At 41.7% G+C, this 14,539-nt stretch overlaps 1 protein-coding gene and 1 non-coding gene across 3 annotated transcripts in view; one reads left to right on the forward strand and one right to left on the reverse strand.

The window, feature by feature from the left end:
• The window catches only part of DENND6A (DENN domain containing 6A), a 1,110,795-nt gene extending 1,108,407 nt beyond the window's left edge, over positions 1 to 2,388 (reverse strand). For both annotated transcript variants that reach the window (XM_044078774.1, XM_044078775.1), the window contains exon 1: positions 2,097 to 2,388. In XM_044078774.1, coding sequence (XP_043934709.1) covers positions 2,097 to 2,291 — 195 coding nt within the window. In that variant the 5' untranslated portion in view covers positions 2,292 to 2,388. The remainder of the gene's footprint in view (positions 1 to 2,096) is intronic.
• Positions 2,389 to 12,928: 10,540 nt separating this feature from the next.
• TRNAM-CAU lies at positions 12,929 to 13,001 on the forward strand. Its single transcript has one exon. It is a non-coding gene; the product is annotated as a tRNA-Met (tRNA).
• The last annotated feature ends 1,538 nt before the right edge of the window (positions 13,002 to 14,539 follow it).

Below are 14,539 nucleotides of genomic sequence, written 5' to 3' on the forward strand. Positions count from 1 at the left end.
GAATACAAGGTACAGTAACCTTGGACGGATTACATACATTCCCTGAGATTCACATTTCAGTTCCTCTGTTCTGATAATTACCAATGAAACAAACACTATTGGCGTGAAGGTTACTGGTAACAATTCCAAACAAATACACCAGGCCAAAAATAACAGACTCCACTGAATAAAATCGCACCATCTCAAGGCAAGGACAGTTTATTATCCCATCTCTCTCCTTTCTTCTACATCTACTATCCCTGTAATGAACATACCTAACCAAACTATTCACATATCTAAACTTAGAGTTTCCTTAAAATCACTTTAGGAAGAGGCACAGTACCTTCCAGTGCCATAGTCTCACTTACTAATAATACACTATAGAATATGAAAAAGAAAACTGACATTAATAGACCGTTTTCATTGATTAAAGTAATGAACCAAATATATCACCTCAGACTCTTTTCTAAACTATCCTATTATTGCCACCCTTCAACCTCCCTACATTGGATCAGTGCAATCACAAATCCACACAGTCTTACCAGGTTAAAATAAGGAGTTCATTTTGCCACCCTAAACAACCTCCCACTGACATTCCTATAGGTCCTGTGCTACGGCGCATACTTTTGTCCATCTTCTTCAGCACTCTGATTAGCATCCTTTTCAGTTTTTGCACAGACCATATGCTTAAGTAGACAGATGATAATCTCCACCCATATCACTAGCACTCTTGGAAGCCACCATGACGGGATCTGCTGCTGACTCAACAGATTAGGACTTTCCATGAATTTAAGAAAATGGAGGTCATGACCTTTAGTACTGCCAAGCTCCCTGTCCTTCAGGACCAGGCCATCTCAGTGCTATGAAGGGGACTCTACGATGCTATTAAATATTGCAGATATTTAGGCTATTGGCCTGACCAAAAACTCACCCTCTCAGTGAATCTGGGTAACATGCCTGGCAAGCTAAATGGGTGACTTTTTGTCATGTGCACAACAGTCCAATTCCATACTACTACAGCCACAGAAAACAAGGTTAAAGGAATCTTGACACCAACTATGGAATATGGCATACCTCTGTTCACAGCAGGCTCACTCACCAACCTCAGACTACACATAAAATAAGCTTGAATACCACTGTATCACAATTAAGAAAGCCACGGTGCTGTCCGTGCTTCATGTACTTCAGAGGGTAGAAATTGCTCCTTAATTTGCAATTCTTTTTTCAGAGCTTTCCTTGGGTCTCTACAATAAACAATCTTTCACTCAGCACCTGCACCTCATCAACTAAACATTTAAAATTCCCCAAAGCATTATTCTCTCTCTGGGGTCCAAAAATCATTACCTCTGTTAATTAAAACCAAAACTACTTTCTGGCAACTAATATTCATTTTTAGGCATATTAAAACAAGAACAGTGTTTGTAAATGTTGACTACATTTGAGTAGAATACTATCAGATATAACTTCTTTGGTGTCTGTGTAAATGTAATGCATGCATATACACACACACCTCTGTTAGCTTCTTAGAAAGAACACAAATGACTAATTGCAGAGCTGGAACTACTGTTTTGCTGTGCATCAGAAAGACCACAAAAACTCCCACCACAGCAAGTCAAGCACCAACAGCTTTATTATACTAGTTATACAAGGAGTATGCATTTCCGGGAAAAAGTTTTCTTTCCAGGAACTGGGCAATGTACAAACTTCCACATGGGAAGATTTGGATGAAGCCCTGAGATGTTAACACGTGCCTAGTCAGGATCTTGCGTCAAAGATGTAGCAATTAGATCGCCATAGACTTCTAGTGGTCTTCAAAACATCGACCTATCTTGACAACAGCCAATCTGAAACAACTGTTATCTATACTTTTAAAGTGAAAGTTTGCGATTATCCACACTGCATAAAAAGCTACTTATACAGAATACAATAAAAACTTTACCATACTTACAATATGTTGCAACCCATCTAAATATTACATAACACTGTAGCTACTGTATACTAGTGTAAAACAAAAAGCAGTTTCCAAATAAAGTGTTTAAGGAATACTTATCTTCATGTTTTTATTACATACAAGTATTAACACCTGCATTTACATCAACTTGTTAAAAGTGACTTACTTCTACAGCTTGTCCAAGCTCCAGATCGAAGCCCACCACACATATACAATGCAACCAAGAGGAAAAGTGGTCCCAGGGCAAAGACATACACAATCCCGCATCTTTGTCAGAGTATAGGCGAGAAAGCGTAACTGACTGTGAGTGTCCCTTGTATGAAGAATGGTCTCCATCTTCTAATGAACCCTGCAAAGCCATCACAACTAAGGCAAACTCACACTTAACTCAGCCAGAAAACGCACTGTTGTAGCTATTCCCATCAGTTGTCATCGACATTCAATAGCCAACCACTACAGGAAGAAGACGGGGGAGGTGTTAGCGTCTTGGCGTCAACATGCGTTATATTGCGTCATTCCGTGCCATTTCACTGAAAAGGTGAGCAAAAGTGCAAAATGAGATGCGGTGTGTGAAGTGTTATGTTGACAGATGGTAGATGATCTGAAAGTTTGTGGAAAACAAAATCTTTACTACATTTCCTTAGTGATCAAGAGGAATTACTTTGTATCCGAAGTACTCGAATGTTACATGAAGCCTCATAACCTATTCAAACGCTACAAGAATAAGTTTATATTTAAACAAAAAAGTAAAATCCAGTGCTTTGCACTATCAGTGGGTATGCTTTGTCCGGCAAAATCTCATGTCTCTACAAAAAAATGTTCCACTTTGGGCATCTGAAAAGATGACAATACTATTAGGGATGCTTTATAATATTAGTACTATTAACTTAAAACATTAGTAAAATAAGTCTATAACTCTGTTAATTATTGTCATTATATATTAAGTTTAATGCACACTTTTCCCTTAAGAGTTACACTTTTTAGGAGAGATTAAGAGAAAAAAACTTGAATAAGAATCCGGGATAGAAGAGAGGTATGTATGTGTTGTTTTTATTTATTTTATTTATTTATTGAAGAAATCAAGAAAGATGCCAACATTAACTTTCGAAAGAAAAGTCTGCATGTGCAGTTATCCTCTTGGAGATCATTTGCTTTCCTCTCATCCTCTTAGAGCAAGAAATATGGGCAAGGGCCCAAAAATAGGGGAATATTTTAAATATTGCTTATATAAACTTAGAAAGTTGTCAGAATTACAGGTTTTGTGTTAGCATGTATTTTCTGATGTATATGAAGTCTGAGACTCAAATGTATGTCATTATTTTGTGACCTCAGTCCCTGGTAATTTGCCAGAATCAGCATCCTTCTTCCCATTTTCTACATGTGGTGGGACTGTTGTGTCAACTATTGCTGTTTGTCTTTATTTAATGTCACTGTCCTTCCTTTGGCACCAATGCCTGACTGTCACAGGTTTCCTCTCACATAATCAATCTGCCACATTGCTGAACACCCTAATTTCCTCTTGCTTTCTTCCTGTCTGTCCCAAATCTTCATCATCAGATTGTCTTCTGCTTTTCTGAACATGTGAATGAACCACCATAATCTGGTCTCTGACCTTTTCTGAAATTGGAGCTACTTTGGCTTCTGCTGTTATGCCTTCATTTCTTTTCCTGCCCACAGTGTGCATCCTACCAACCATCTCAGGCACTTCATCTCCATCAACTCTTGCTTTCTCAACTGCTCTGCCTTTACTGCCCAGGTTTCTGTACCATACAGTAATACTGGTTGCACCACTGTTTTGTACACCGTATTTTTCAGCTTCTTTGGCATTCGTCTGTCATATACCATACCTAACACTCTGCGCCATTTAGCTGCAGGTCCTCTGATTCTAGCTTTGACCTCCTCATTCAGATTTCTCTTCTCCTCAACCATCCTCTCTCATCTGGTCAGGATAAAACAGAAGAACATTTGTGGGTTCTGTTCAAGCAGCTTTATTACACACAAACACATCACAAATGAGGCTTTGTAACTTAAACTTACAAACAGACTGACTACCACACTTCAGCTGCTCTCTCAAAATGGCATTGCTGCCTGCATGTGCTACATATGGAAATGCTTCTTAAAGGTACATACACACGCTCTGACCTACATCCTCCCTTTTTGAGAAATAGTCCATATATGAAATGACAGTATTCAATAACATGCAATTTACAGAAATGATCTTTTGACATGCAGTTATAGAGAACTAGTTATATGACATACACTTATACAAAATCAGACACATATAAAACAATTATGTGCAGGTTGCTGTGTAGTTTACACTAGGTCTTGAAATACGACCTCATCATGTAACATAAAAGTCAGAATTGGATCTAGCAACAGGGACTGTCTTCAAGGAATGTTCAACTTTGGGGACATCTGGGACATCATCAGCAACAGGAATAGATACTGTGACATGTTCTTCGGCATGAACATTGTGTAGGTTGCTCTGAGACCTAGAGTCTGTATCACAGGCACAATGCTGTGATATCATTTGTGATACAGGATGAAGATGTCTGCAATTTCTCCTGTACTCTATACCCTTAGATTCATAGGTTCATAAGTGTGTACTAGGCTAATGGCCCTGGAGCCTTTACAAGCCTAGCCCATAGAAGTGCCCTGGCATCGTGACACCTGCATTAGTTCCCAGTGCCTCTATCAAGTAGAGCCACTGGAGTGATCCCCAAGGTGAACTTTCTATTTCCCATCCACTCATCAAGATTTATCTTGAAGAGAGCCAGAGAGGTACTCTGCTTGACGTATGGGAAGTCTATTCCAGAGCATAGGCAGTCCCTTGGTTATGAATCTGTCTCCGCAGCATGTTCTGTTGTAGTAATGAGGTTGAGGTCTCTGGAGTGTGTGGTGTGGAGGGATTGGGATTTCTTTAGATGCAGCATTTCTAATAGAGCTGGGTCAGACATGGCTTTGTAAATCAAGCAGAGGTCGCCTCTTAGTAGACAATATGAAACAGAGAATAGCTGGAGTTTTTTGAGTCTGTCTGTGTAGGACATGTGTTTAAGGCCTAGGATCCTCTTCGTGAGGTACTTCTGTGACTTCTCCAGCTGTTGCAGGTATCTAGTGAGGTACATGCCAAATGGGGCATTTTACTCAATGATTGGTCTAATGAAGGATTAGTAGAGAAAGATAATGACCTCTTTCTTCCTGGATGCAAAACCCTTGGTAATGAGATGTGCCACATAGAAGGACTTTCTGACCACAGTGGCAATGTGGTGGTCGAAGGAGAGGTTGCTGTCAACCTGTGTCCACAGATCTCTTATAATACCTTCAGTGTTAAGTGGGCTCCCATCGATGTGGTAATTAGTGGGAACTGAGCTTTTCCCAAAGGGGATGACAATGGATTTTTTGGCATTAAGCTTAAGGCCATGGTTTCGACACCAGTCATTGGTCTCAGTGAGGCCTTTCTGTGGGATGTCTGCATCACTTGGCAAGTTAATACTGGCTCCCAGCTTGCAATCACCTGCGAACATAGTCATCCAGAGTCCCTTCTTGTTAGCCTGGACTTCTGAGAAGTAGATTTCAAACAGGAGAGGCCCAGGACCAATCAGTGTGGGACTCCACTTGTGACTGGTCGGCAATCTGACTTGGAGTCCGCTACCTTCACACTATGGGTTCTATCTGTGAGCCAGTTTGAAACCCATCTAATGATGTAGGGGGTTGTGCTTAGTTTGGTGAGTTTATCAATAATTCTTGAGTGAGGAATGGTATCAAAGGCCTTGGCCAGGTCTAGGTAGGCTGTATGAACTGCCCTACCCTCATCCACAGCTCTGGTGACTGACTCAAAGAAGTCAACCAGGTTGAGCAGGCATGATCTACCTTTCACAAAACCAATTAGCATGGGATCTAGAGTTTTGAGATTCCCTATATTCTTGTTAATTAGGTCCATGATGATGCACTCCATAGCCTTACATATCAGACTCGTTAGGCTAATGGAGTGATAATTCCCAGGGTCTGTAGTCACTCCCCCTTTATGGAGAGGGATGACTGTAGTAGTGCGCCATTCGGTAGAGACAAAGCCTGAGGTGAGGCTGTGAGTGAACAGGGCACACAGATGTGGTGCCAATTCACTTTGTAGTTCATGTAGAACACGGCCAGGGATATTGTCAGGTCCCATGGAAGCTGTATTCTTGGCCTTGGAAAATGCAGCTTTAACCTGTGCTGAAGTAATGCTGGGTGCCTGACATTCTTCCGGTATTTTGATTGGTCCTTGGGGGGGGGTAAAGTTGGCACTGAATCTGTCGACCAGTATGTTGGCAAAATCTGTTGGCTCAGTATAGGATGTACCATTGTGCAGTAACTCAGCAAATCTGGGTATTGCCATGGAGATTCTTTATATAACTATGGAAGACTTTGTGGTTGTTTTTAGTGTTTGCCACAGTTCTGCCGTCATAGTTGGCTTTAGAGGTTTTGATGAGGGATCTCAACTTTTTGTTGAAGCTAATAAGGGAATTCTTCCAGTCGTGGAACTTCACCTTTTTCTGCAACAGTTTTTTCCTTCTGTTGTAGAGTTTATTAATAGCAAGGGACCACCAGATTGGCTTCCTTTTTTTGGCGGAGAGCATCTTGGTTCTATTGGGTATGGCTAATGCCATGCATTTTTGTACATGTTCTTACAATGTACTGGTGTATGCTTTGGCAGTCATGCATCTATTTTCCATTGGCATGGGTGCGGTGAAGTTAGCCACTTTGTTTTTAGGAGCCCAAAGTCAGCTCTGGAGAAATTTTTCATGGTGGTTACCTTTGTGGGGGGGGGGGGCGAGATGTGGATTTCCATGGTGATTAGTTTGTGGTCGGATCTAACCAGGGAGGAATTGACTATTGGTGTAGAGTAACAGTTGCCCATGTTAGTAATGACCAGGTCAAGGATGTTGCTTCCTCTAGTGGGGGTAAGAATGAGCTGGTCCAGGGCATTGTAATTGATGAATTCCAGGAAGTGTTGGGCCAGTGTATTGGTGCATGAGTAGTTTTCCCAGTTGATGGAGAGGTAGTTGAAGTCACCTAGTATGAGAGTGTTGGGTTGGACCCTAGTAGTTTCCACAATGCTTAGGAACATGGAGTGAGAGTCTTGGGACATGGTTGGGACCTATAGCAAGCTATGACCTGAATCACCGTCTTACCCAATGTTAGTTGTGCCTGAAGTATCTCAGATGCATTATGCTGGGCTACTAGTGTAGAGGTGTGCATATCCTTTATGAATATGGAGACAGACATCACTGCCTTTGGAGCTTTGTTCCATGTTCTGGGGCCGAAAGGTGTGGAATGAGTTATAGCTTGGCAACGCTGGGGTGCTTTCGGCTGCTTTAAGCCAGATCTCCATTACAGCACAAATGTTGATGTTCTCCATTTGAGGAGTGCTTCGAACAAGTGCATCTTGAAAGTTAGACTTCTAGCATTGAGCAGCATGACCCCCAGATTGCATTTGAGCAGCATGACCCTCAGATTGCATTTATTTATAGCTATTACGGTGGTAATTTGGTCTTTGGAACACCGCCTAAAAAAGGCACTATGGGGTGGAAAGAGCCTTAGCCAGTACCCGGAAACCCAGGGGTGGCAGATGCAGGCCATCTCTGGCAAAGCATCAGGGTCTGTCAATCATTTCATCCCAAGTAGACAGATACTGGATCAGCTTAGAATGACACCAGAAAGTTAGCCAATTGTTAAAGTCAATCATTTTCTGTTTGTACTGCGGTATCGTTCTGGGTGACGGTAGGATGCTACGCAAGGCTAGGGTCATACCTGCCTGGGCCACATAATCCGAGAGCTCTACCATGTCTCTTTTCATGTAGTCCAGGGAGGTGCATCTCAGATCATTCACACCCACATGGACAATGATGGAGTCATACTTATACTTGTTGTGGAGTGACCTGAGTGCATGTGCTATGTATCGGATTCTGTCACCTGGTAGACAGCTGACTGTTACCTTCTCACTATTCAACCTAGAGAGTAGGACATCCATGTGCCTCACTATTGCGTCACCTATGATTAGTGTATTGGGCAAGCTGTTTTGCCTTAGGGGCTTAGGTTGAGAGGCACACTCTGTAGGTGAGCTATGTGTCTTGTGGTTTGCGTTGTGTTGTGGTGGTCGAGTGCATTTCTGCCTTGGAGGTCTCTTCTGTTTGGGTAGATTTCTGTTGAGAGCCTTCGTGAAGGTGGATGTGTGGTTTGTGTTTTTATGTGAGAGCTGTGGTGGTGGGTGTTCTGGAGGGCTATGTGTTCCATGTGGTGTAGTCCAGGTGTTGACCTTCTCCTCTTGACCAGCTCAGTCTTGGCTGGAAAGTGCTTGGCTTCCAGTTTGGAGATTTAAGTGCATCTCTCACAAGTCTGAATGTTGGGAGGTAAGAAGAGTGGGTTTCTGTGTACATGAGGCAGTTGCTACACTCCCTCAGCATGCCCAAGTTCACCAGGTTAATATGAGAAAGAACAGGGAACTGACCATTAGACATGCCAGGAGGGATGAAACATTACTAAGTACTAGAGCTGTTTCCTTATAGGACATCTAGTGGTGATAGCACTTATGTGTGCTACAATAAATGCTACAAAAAGCCTGATGATGTGGTAGGCAAATAAGCTAAAGTGCAAGAGAGAAGAGAACTCGCAAGATCTAAGGGAAAAATTAAAGAGCGGACTTTCTGGCACCAGTAATAGTTTACCCCAGCTTAGCGGTGTTGCACGTCACAGAAACCCACACAAACACAGGCTTTTAAACCAGAAAGTTGAAAAGGATAGAAAAACTACCCAAATGGCCAATAAACTACAATTTCAGAGCCAGAAACCACTCCTCTTGTGATAGATAGGCTACCTAGTGCTTACCATTCCCAATGATAAGCTGGAAGGCTTCCCTGTAAGACAAAAGGTCTGGGGAACTCAGAAACTTACAAAATAGTCCTGGATACAGCAAATCTTTATCTGGACTACTATAGTAACAGGAAAGGTGGGAAACAAGGTTAGAACGTTTTTTTTGTTTTGTTTTTTTGCAGGAAAAACAGTTAAAACAGTAATAAAAACACTTTAAATGGAGTGGAAGCTAGCACACTTAAGTGTGTAGCAATATTAAAGCAAATGCAGTTAAATGAAAAAATACTTTGATTAAGTGCAGAAATCTGTATAATCAGAAAAAATCAAAATGGAGGCACTTAAAGTCTCTCTTTCTCCCTTCGGTTGCTCTTGTAGTCTGCAGGATGCCAAAACTGGATCCGCGGAGCTTAAACAAGCGTAAACCCATGCAAACATGGGCTTTTAAACCAGAAAGTTGAAAGGGATAGAAAAACAGCCCAAAAGGCCAATAAACTACAATTTCAGAGCCAGAAGCCACTCCTCTTGTAGTATATAGGCTACCTAGTGCTTACCACTCCCACTGATAAGCTGGAAGGCTTCCCTCTAACATAGAAAGGTCTGGGGAACTCAGAAACTTACAAAACAGTCCTGGATACAGCACATTTGTATCTGGACTACTCTAGTAACAAGAAAGATGGGAAACAAGCTACTAAATAGGATCTTGGCTCGGTGCATATACCTCTCTTGACCAGTTCAATCAAAGCCTTTCACTGTTTACATCCTCACTGTCTCTCCTTCTTTTAACAGATGAAGAAATCTGCTCTTTTTATCATAGCTGGACTTCTGAGAAGAATGCTTCTTAAAAAGTTTGGCTTTGATTGCTCTGTTGTTTTTAGCATTATGCACCAACAAACTAGAACTGATAGGCAAGGTTGTTCTGGCTTGCCTAGATATAAGTCTCTGAGCAGACGAGCCTAGTTGGTTGTCATGAGGTGTATTTCTGAGACTGAGTAAATTCAAGAAGATATTGGTATTGTCACATTTTTGACCTTTCTAGTAATTGCTTTGCACTCTGTACTGCACGTTCAGCAAGGCCGTTCAACTGAGGATATTCAGGACTGCTAGTAACATAGATAAAATCCCACTCTTTAGCAAATTTCTGAAAATAACTTTGTGCGGACTACCATGGACTGAGAAATGACATTTCATCTTATTAATAACAGCACTGGACGTTGGTTAGGTAGCAAATCGATCTCAAACCAGTTTGAATAAGAGTCTACCAACACTAAACAGTGTTGACTGTTCCACTCAAGTATGTGAGACGCTACTGCTGACCAAGGTAGTTCAGGAATTTGGCTTAGATGATGTGGATCTTTTTGCAAATGCGGCTTAGTACTGTTGCACACTGAACAAGAAGAAAGCACTTTATCAATGTATTTTGCCAGAGAAGGTCAAAATACTAGTTCTCTTGCCCTTCTTTTGGTAGAATCGGAACCTGGGTGGCCACAATGTAAATCTGAATGTATTCACATTGTAAGGAAGTCGGAACAGTAACTTTTGGACCTTTGAAAATGATACCATCTTCCATCAGCATCTCATCTCTGTATGGAAAATAAGGTTGCACCTCTGGCAGTACACGGGATTGCTTTGACAGCCATCCTACATTGATGAAGTGGTTGAGCTTTTGCAAAATTGGATCAGTCTTTGTATGATCTCTTAGCTCATCAAGTCTTGTGGTAGAAAAATTACACACTTCCATGACATCAAAGTCAAACTTCTCTGCATCAAGCTGTTCCATGGTATTTATGGGTTATCTGGATAAGGTATCAGCCAGATAAAGAAGTTTACCTTTTGTATAGACCATTTTGAAATTATACTTTTGCAATTTGAGCATCATTCTTTGTAGTCTTGCTGGAGTGGAATGCAGAGGCTTCTTTAAAATAGTGACGAGAGGTTGATGGTCAGTTTCTGTCTGGATTGTTCGGCCATAAATATAATCATGGAACTTTGAATATGCAAACACAATTGCCAAAGTTCCTTCTCAGTTTGAGCATACTGCATCTCAGTTTGGGTAAGAGATCTAGGTGCATAAGCAACAGGTCTGCCCTCTTGAAGAATGACTGCATCAAGACCAAACTTTGAAGTATCACAGGAAAGAACTACTAGTTTGTGGACACCATAGTATCTTAATGTAGGGGGGTTAGCAATTTGTTGTTTGAGGTTATCAAATGCTTTCTGGTGTTCTAACCATGACCATTCAACACTTTTGCATGACAGCTCTCTCAAAGGTGCTGATAACTCACTAAAGTCAGGGATAAATTTGCCCAAATAGTTAATCATGCCAAGAAAATGCTGTAGGCTTGGACATTGTCTGGAGATGCCATCTCAAGAATGGCTGCTTGCTTAGAAGGATCTGGTTGTAAGCCTGTACTGGTACATAAATGACCTATGTAAGTAACTTCTGGTAGTCTGAATTTGCACTTCAGAGGAATGCGCTTTAAATTCACTTCACGTGCTCTGTCTAGTACTTTCCTGAGGTTTCTGTCATGCTCTGCTTCACCATCACCTCCAGTCAGTAAATCATCAACTATTATTGCACATGGGTAGCCTGAAAAAATTTGTTCCGTTGGATGCTGAAAGACTTCACTGGCAGAATTTATTCCAAAAGGCATCCTGAGGAACCTGTATCTACCAAATGGGGTACTGAATGTAGTCAGTAGTTAAGATTTGCAATCAAGCATCACTTGCCAAAATGAACTCTTTGCATCTAAGACAGAAAAAACAGTAGCATTTGGCATGAGGGTTGCAATCTCCTCGACTGTACGCATATGATGACAAGGTCCCTTCAATGCCTTGTCTAAGTCCCTTGAGTCAATGCATATTCTGATTTCATCTGAATTTTTCTTATGAGCAGCTACCATGGATGACACCCACTCAGTTGGTTCTGTGACTGGACTAATCACACCTTGCTGGACCATTTTGGCTAACTGGACCTTGACTTTGTCCTGCATAGCTATTGGAACTCTCCTTGCTGGTCTGACCACTGGACTGGTGTCTGGGTCTACTTTCATGGAGTACACAACTGGAAGTTTACCTAGCTTGTCATCAAACACATCAGCATACGCTGAGAAAATACTATCACTGAAGCTGGAACTGGGTCATGTGCTTACATGATGGGCTTCTTTGGTAAAAGAAAGCAGTTTCATTTTCAAACTATCTCTGAGACCTAATAATGACACTGCACAGGTCTTTGGACTACATAAAATTCCAAGGTGTAACTGTTCCCAGCCGAATAGCATGAAAGTATTACTGAGCCTTCGGTTTGAATCTCTTCACCTCCATAAGCAACAAGCTTTGCACAATTGGCCAAATTAAGTTGCTCACCAGCTCTCACTTTAGCAAATGTTTCTGAGGACATTACATTACATTTTGAACCAGTGCCTACTTTGAGCTCCGTGGGTTTGCCATTGATCAGGACAGTACAAAACACTTTGTTTCTGCCAACAAATCTACTGCATTAACCTTTTCACTGACCACAGATACACCATCTACATATAATGTAGGGTTGCAGCTCTGTGTATGATCAACTTGCTTTTTTGAGTGACCTTTCTTAATAACTGAATGAGGCTTGCTTGATTTACAAAACTGTTGAAAATGGTTCCATTTTTCACACTTGTGGCATTGCTGACCAAATGCTAAGCACGTCTCTCTTTTAGACTCATGATTGGCTCCACAATTACAGCAGTTAACAATAAGGCTTGACTTGGGTTTTGCTGACTCGCTCTTATAATGTACCGAGCATGCTCCTTTTAGTAAGATAGTCTTGGAACTTGCTAGAAAGCTCCAGGTCCTCCCTGCCACACCCGCAGGGGTTGCAGCTGCCATGTGCTTAGGCCTGTTTCTGTCTACCATGTGTTGCATGCTGTCTACCTTTCCTTTAGAGGCTGATGAAACCATGGTTTTCTCACTTGTAAGTATACTTGTGTGCTTTTCTGTGAGCTCAAGGATTTGACAAATCTGTATGGCTTTGTTCAATGTTAAATCACTGTCATGAAGCAAAATCTTTCTCACTGCAGTACTATCAATACCACACACAAGACTGTCCTCCATCAACTCATCTTTCAAGTTACCAAATCTGCACATTCCAGCCTTGTTTCTCAAGTCAGTGAAGCCTTGTTAGTGCAGTAGGTAGCGCGTCAGTCTCATAATCTGAAGGTCATGAGTTTGATCCTCACACAGGGCACTTTCAACTTTGGATGTCACAGTGGCGTATTGGTAGCATTGTTGCCTCCCAGCAGGAGGATCTCCCATTCGATTCTCGGTTGGAGTGCCTTCTGTGTGGAGTCTGGATGTACTCCCTGCATTTGTGTGGGTTTCCTCCGGGTGTTCTGATTTCCTCCCACATTACAAAGACATGTGTCTCGAGCATTTCTCCCCGGGCCTCCACTGAAAATTGGCTTCGTTTCCTGGTAAACAAATGTTAAATAAAAAAAAAAAAAGCTGGCTTTTGGTCCCTTGTATAAAATAAGTACCTCGCTAAGTAACATTTATCTGGGGGTTGCACATTTCTCTGAATTTACATTTCAAGCACTCATGGTCTTCCCTTGATTCAGCTGGTACCACAATATAATGGTTTGGCACTTCTCCTGCATATACTTCTGGTGCATACACAAATGAACACTCTCTTAGAGTGGCTTCTGACCCGGCTACATTAAGCAAAATGGATGCCCTTGTATGTGCATCTTTGACAGAAAAAGCTACTTGTGTGAAAATATCGTATTCCTGATTGAATGCTCTCCAATTCTCTGCTATATTATGATCAAACTCAAGTGGACATGGTCTGCGAAATGCCTCTGCCATATCAACACACATTAGTGAAGGTACTTGAAGTTATGCATGATCATACACACATAAATATATATACCAGTACTTGTAATTCTGCCCAGTAGCACAACAAACTCTGTGAAATAACTGCACTTTCCCAAATAAGTCTCCGTAGAACAAGAACACTTTGAAACCACTATACTTTATGAAACCACTTCTTATCAGTTTAAGACATACTTCAGAATGACTGTATTTACAAATAAACTGTACATTGCAGAAGAAGCTCAAAGTAGACTAGGGCAAGGCAGTGCACTTAGCCTATCTTGACCTTGCCAAGGCTTTCAATACCATTCCCCACTCTGGAATTATAGATAAACTCACTAAACTGGGCATAAATCCCTATGTCACAAGATGGGTGGCCAACTGGCTCACTGACAGAACCCATACAGTAAAAGTAGCTGACTCCAAGTCCAACTTCAGACCAGTGATGAGTGGAGTACCACAGGGTTCGGTCCTGGGTCCTCTCCTGTTCGGCATCTACTTCTGTGAAGTGCAGGCCAACACAGAAGGTCTTTGGCTAACAAAGTTCGCAGATGACTGCAAACTGTGAGCCATAATAGAATCACCTAATGATGTAGACAGTCTACAAAAGTGCCTCACAGAGACAGATGCTTGGTGTCAAAGTCATGGCCTCAAGCTCAATGGCAAGAAGTGCATTGTCATCCCCTTTGAGGAAAAACTCAGTACCCATGAACTACCACATAGGTGGTAGCTCACTAAACATTGAAAGTGTGATAGGAGACCTCAGGACACAGGTGGACAGTAGTCTCTCCTTTGATAACCACATCACCACAGTAGTCAGAAAATCCTTCTATGTGGCAAACCTCATCACAAAAGGGTTCTCCACTAGAAAAAAGGAGGTCATTGTTCCTCTGTACTCATCCCTCATCAGACCCA

This window comes from Protopterus annectens, chromosome 7.part1 (genome assembly GCF_019279795.1).
Source record: "Protopterus annectens isolate FY-2018-M chromosome 7.part1, PAN1.0, whole genome shotgun sequence".
Classification (NCBI taxonomy): Eukaryota; Metazoa; Chordata; order Ceratodontiformes; family Protopteridae; genus Protopterus; species Protopterus annectens.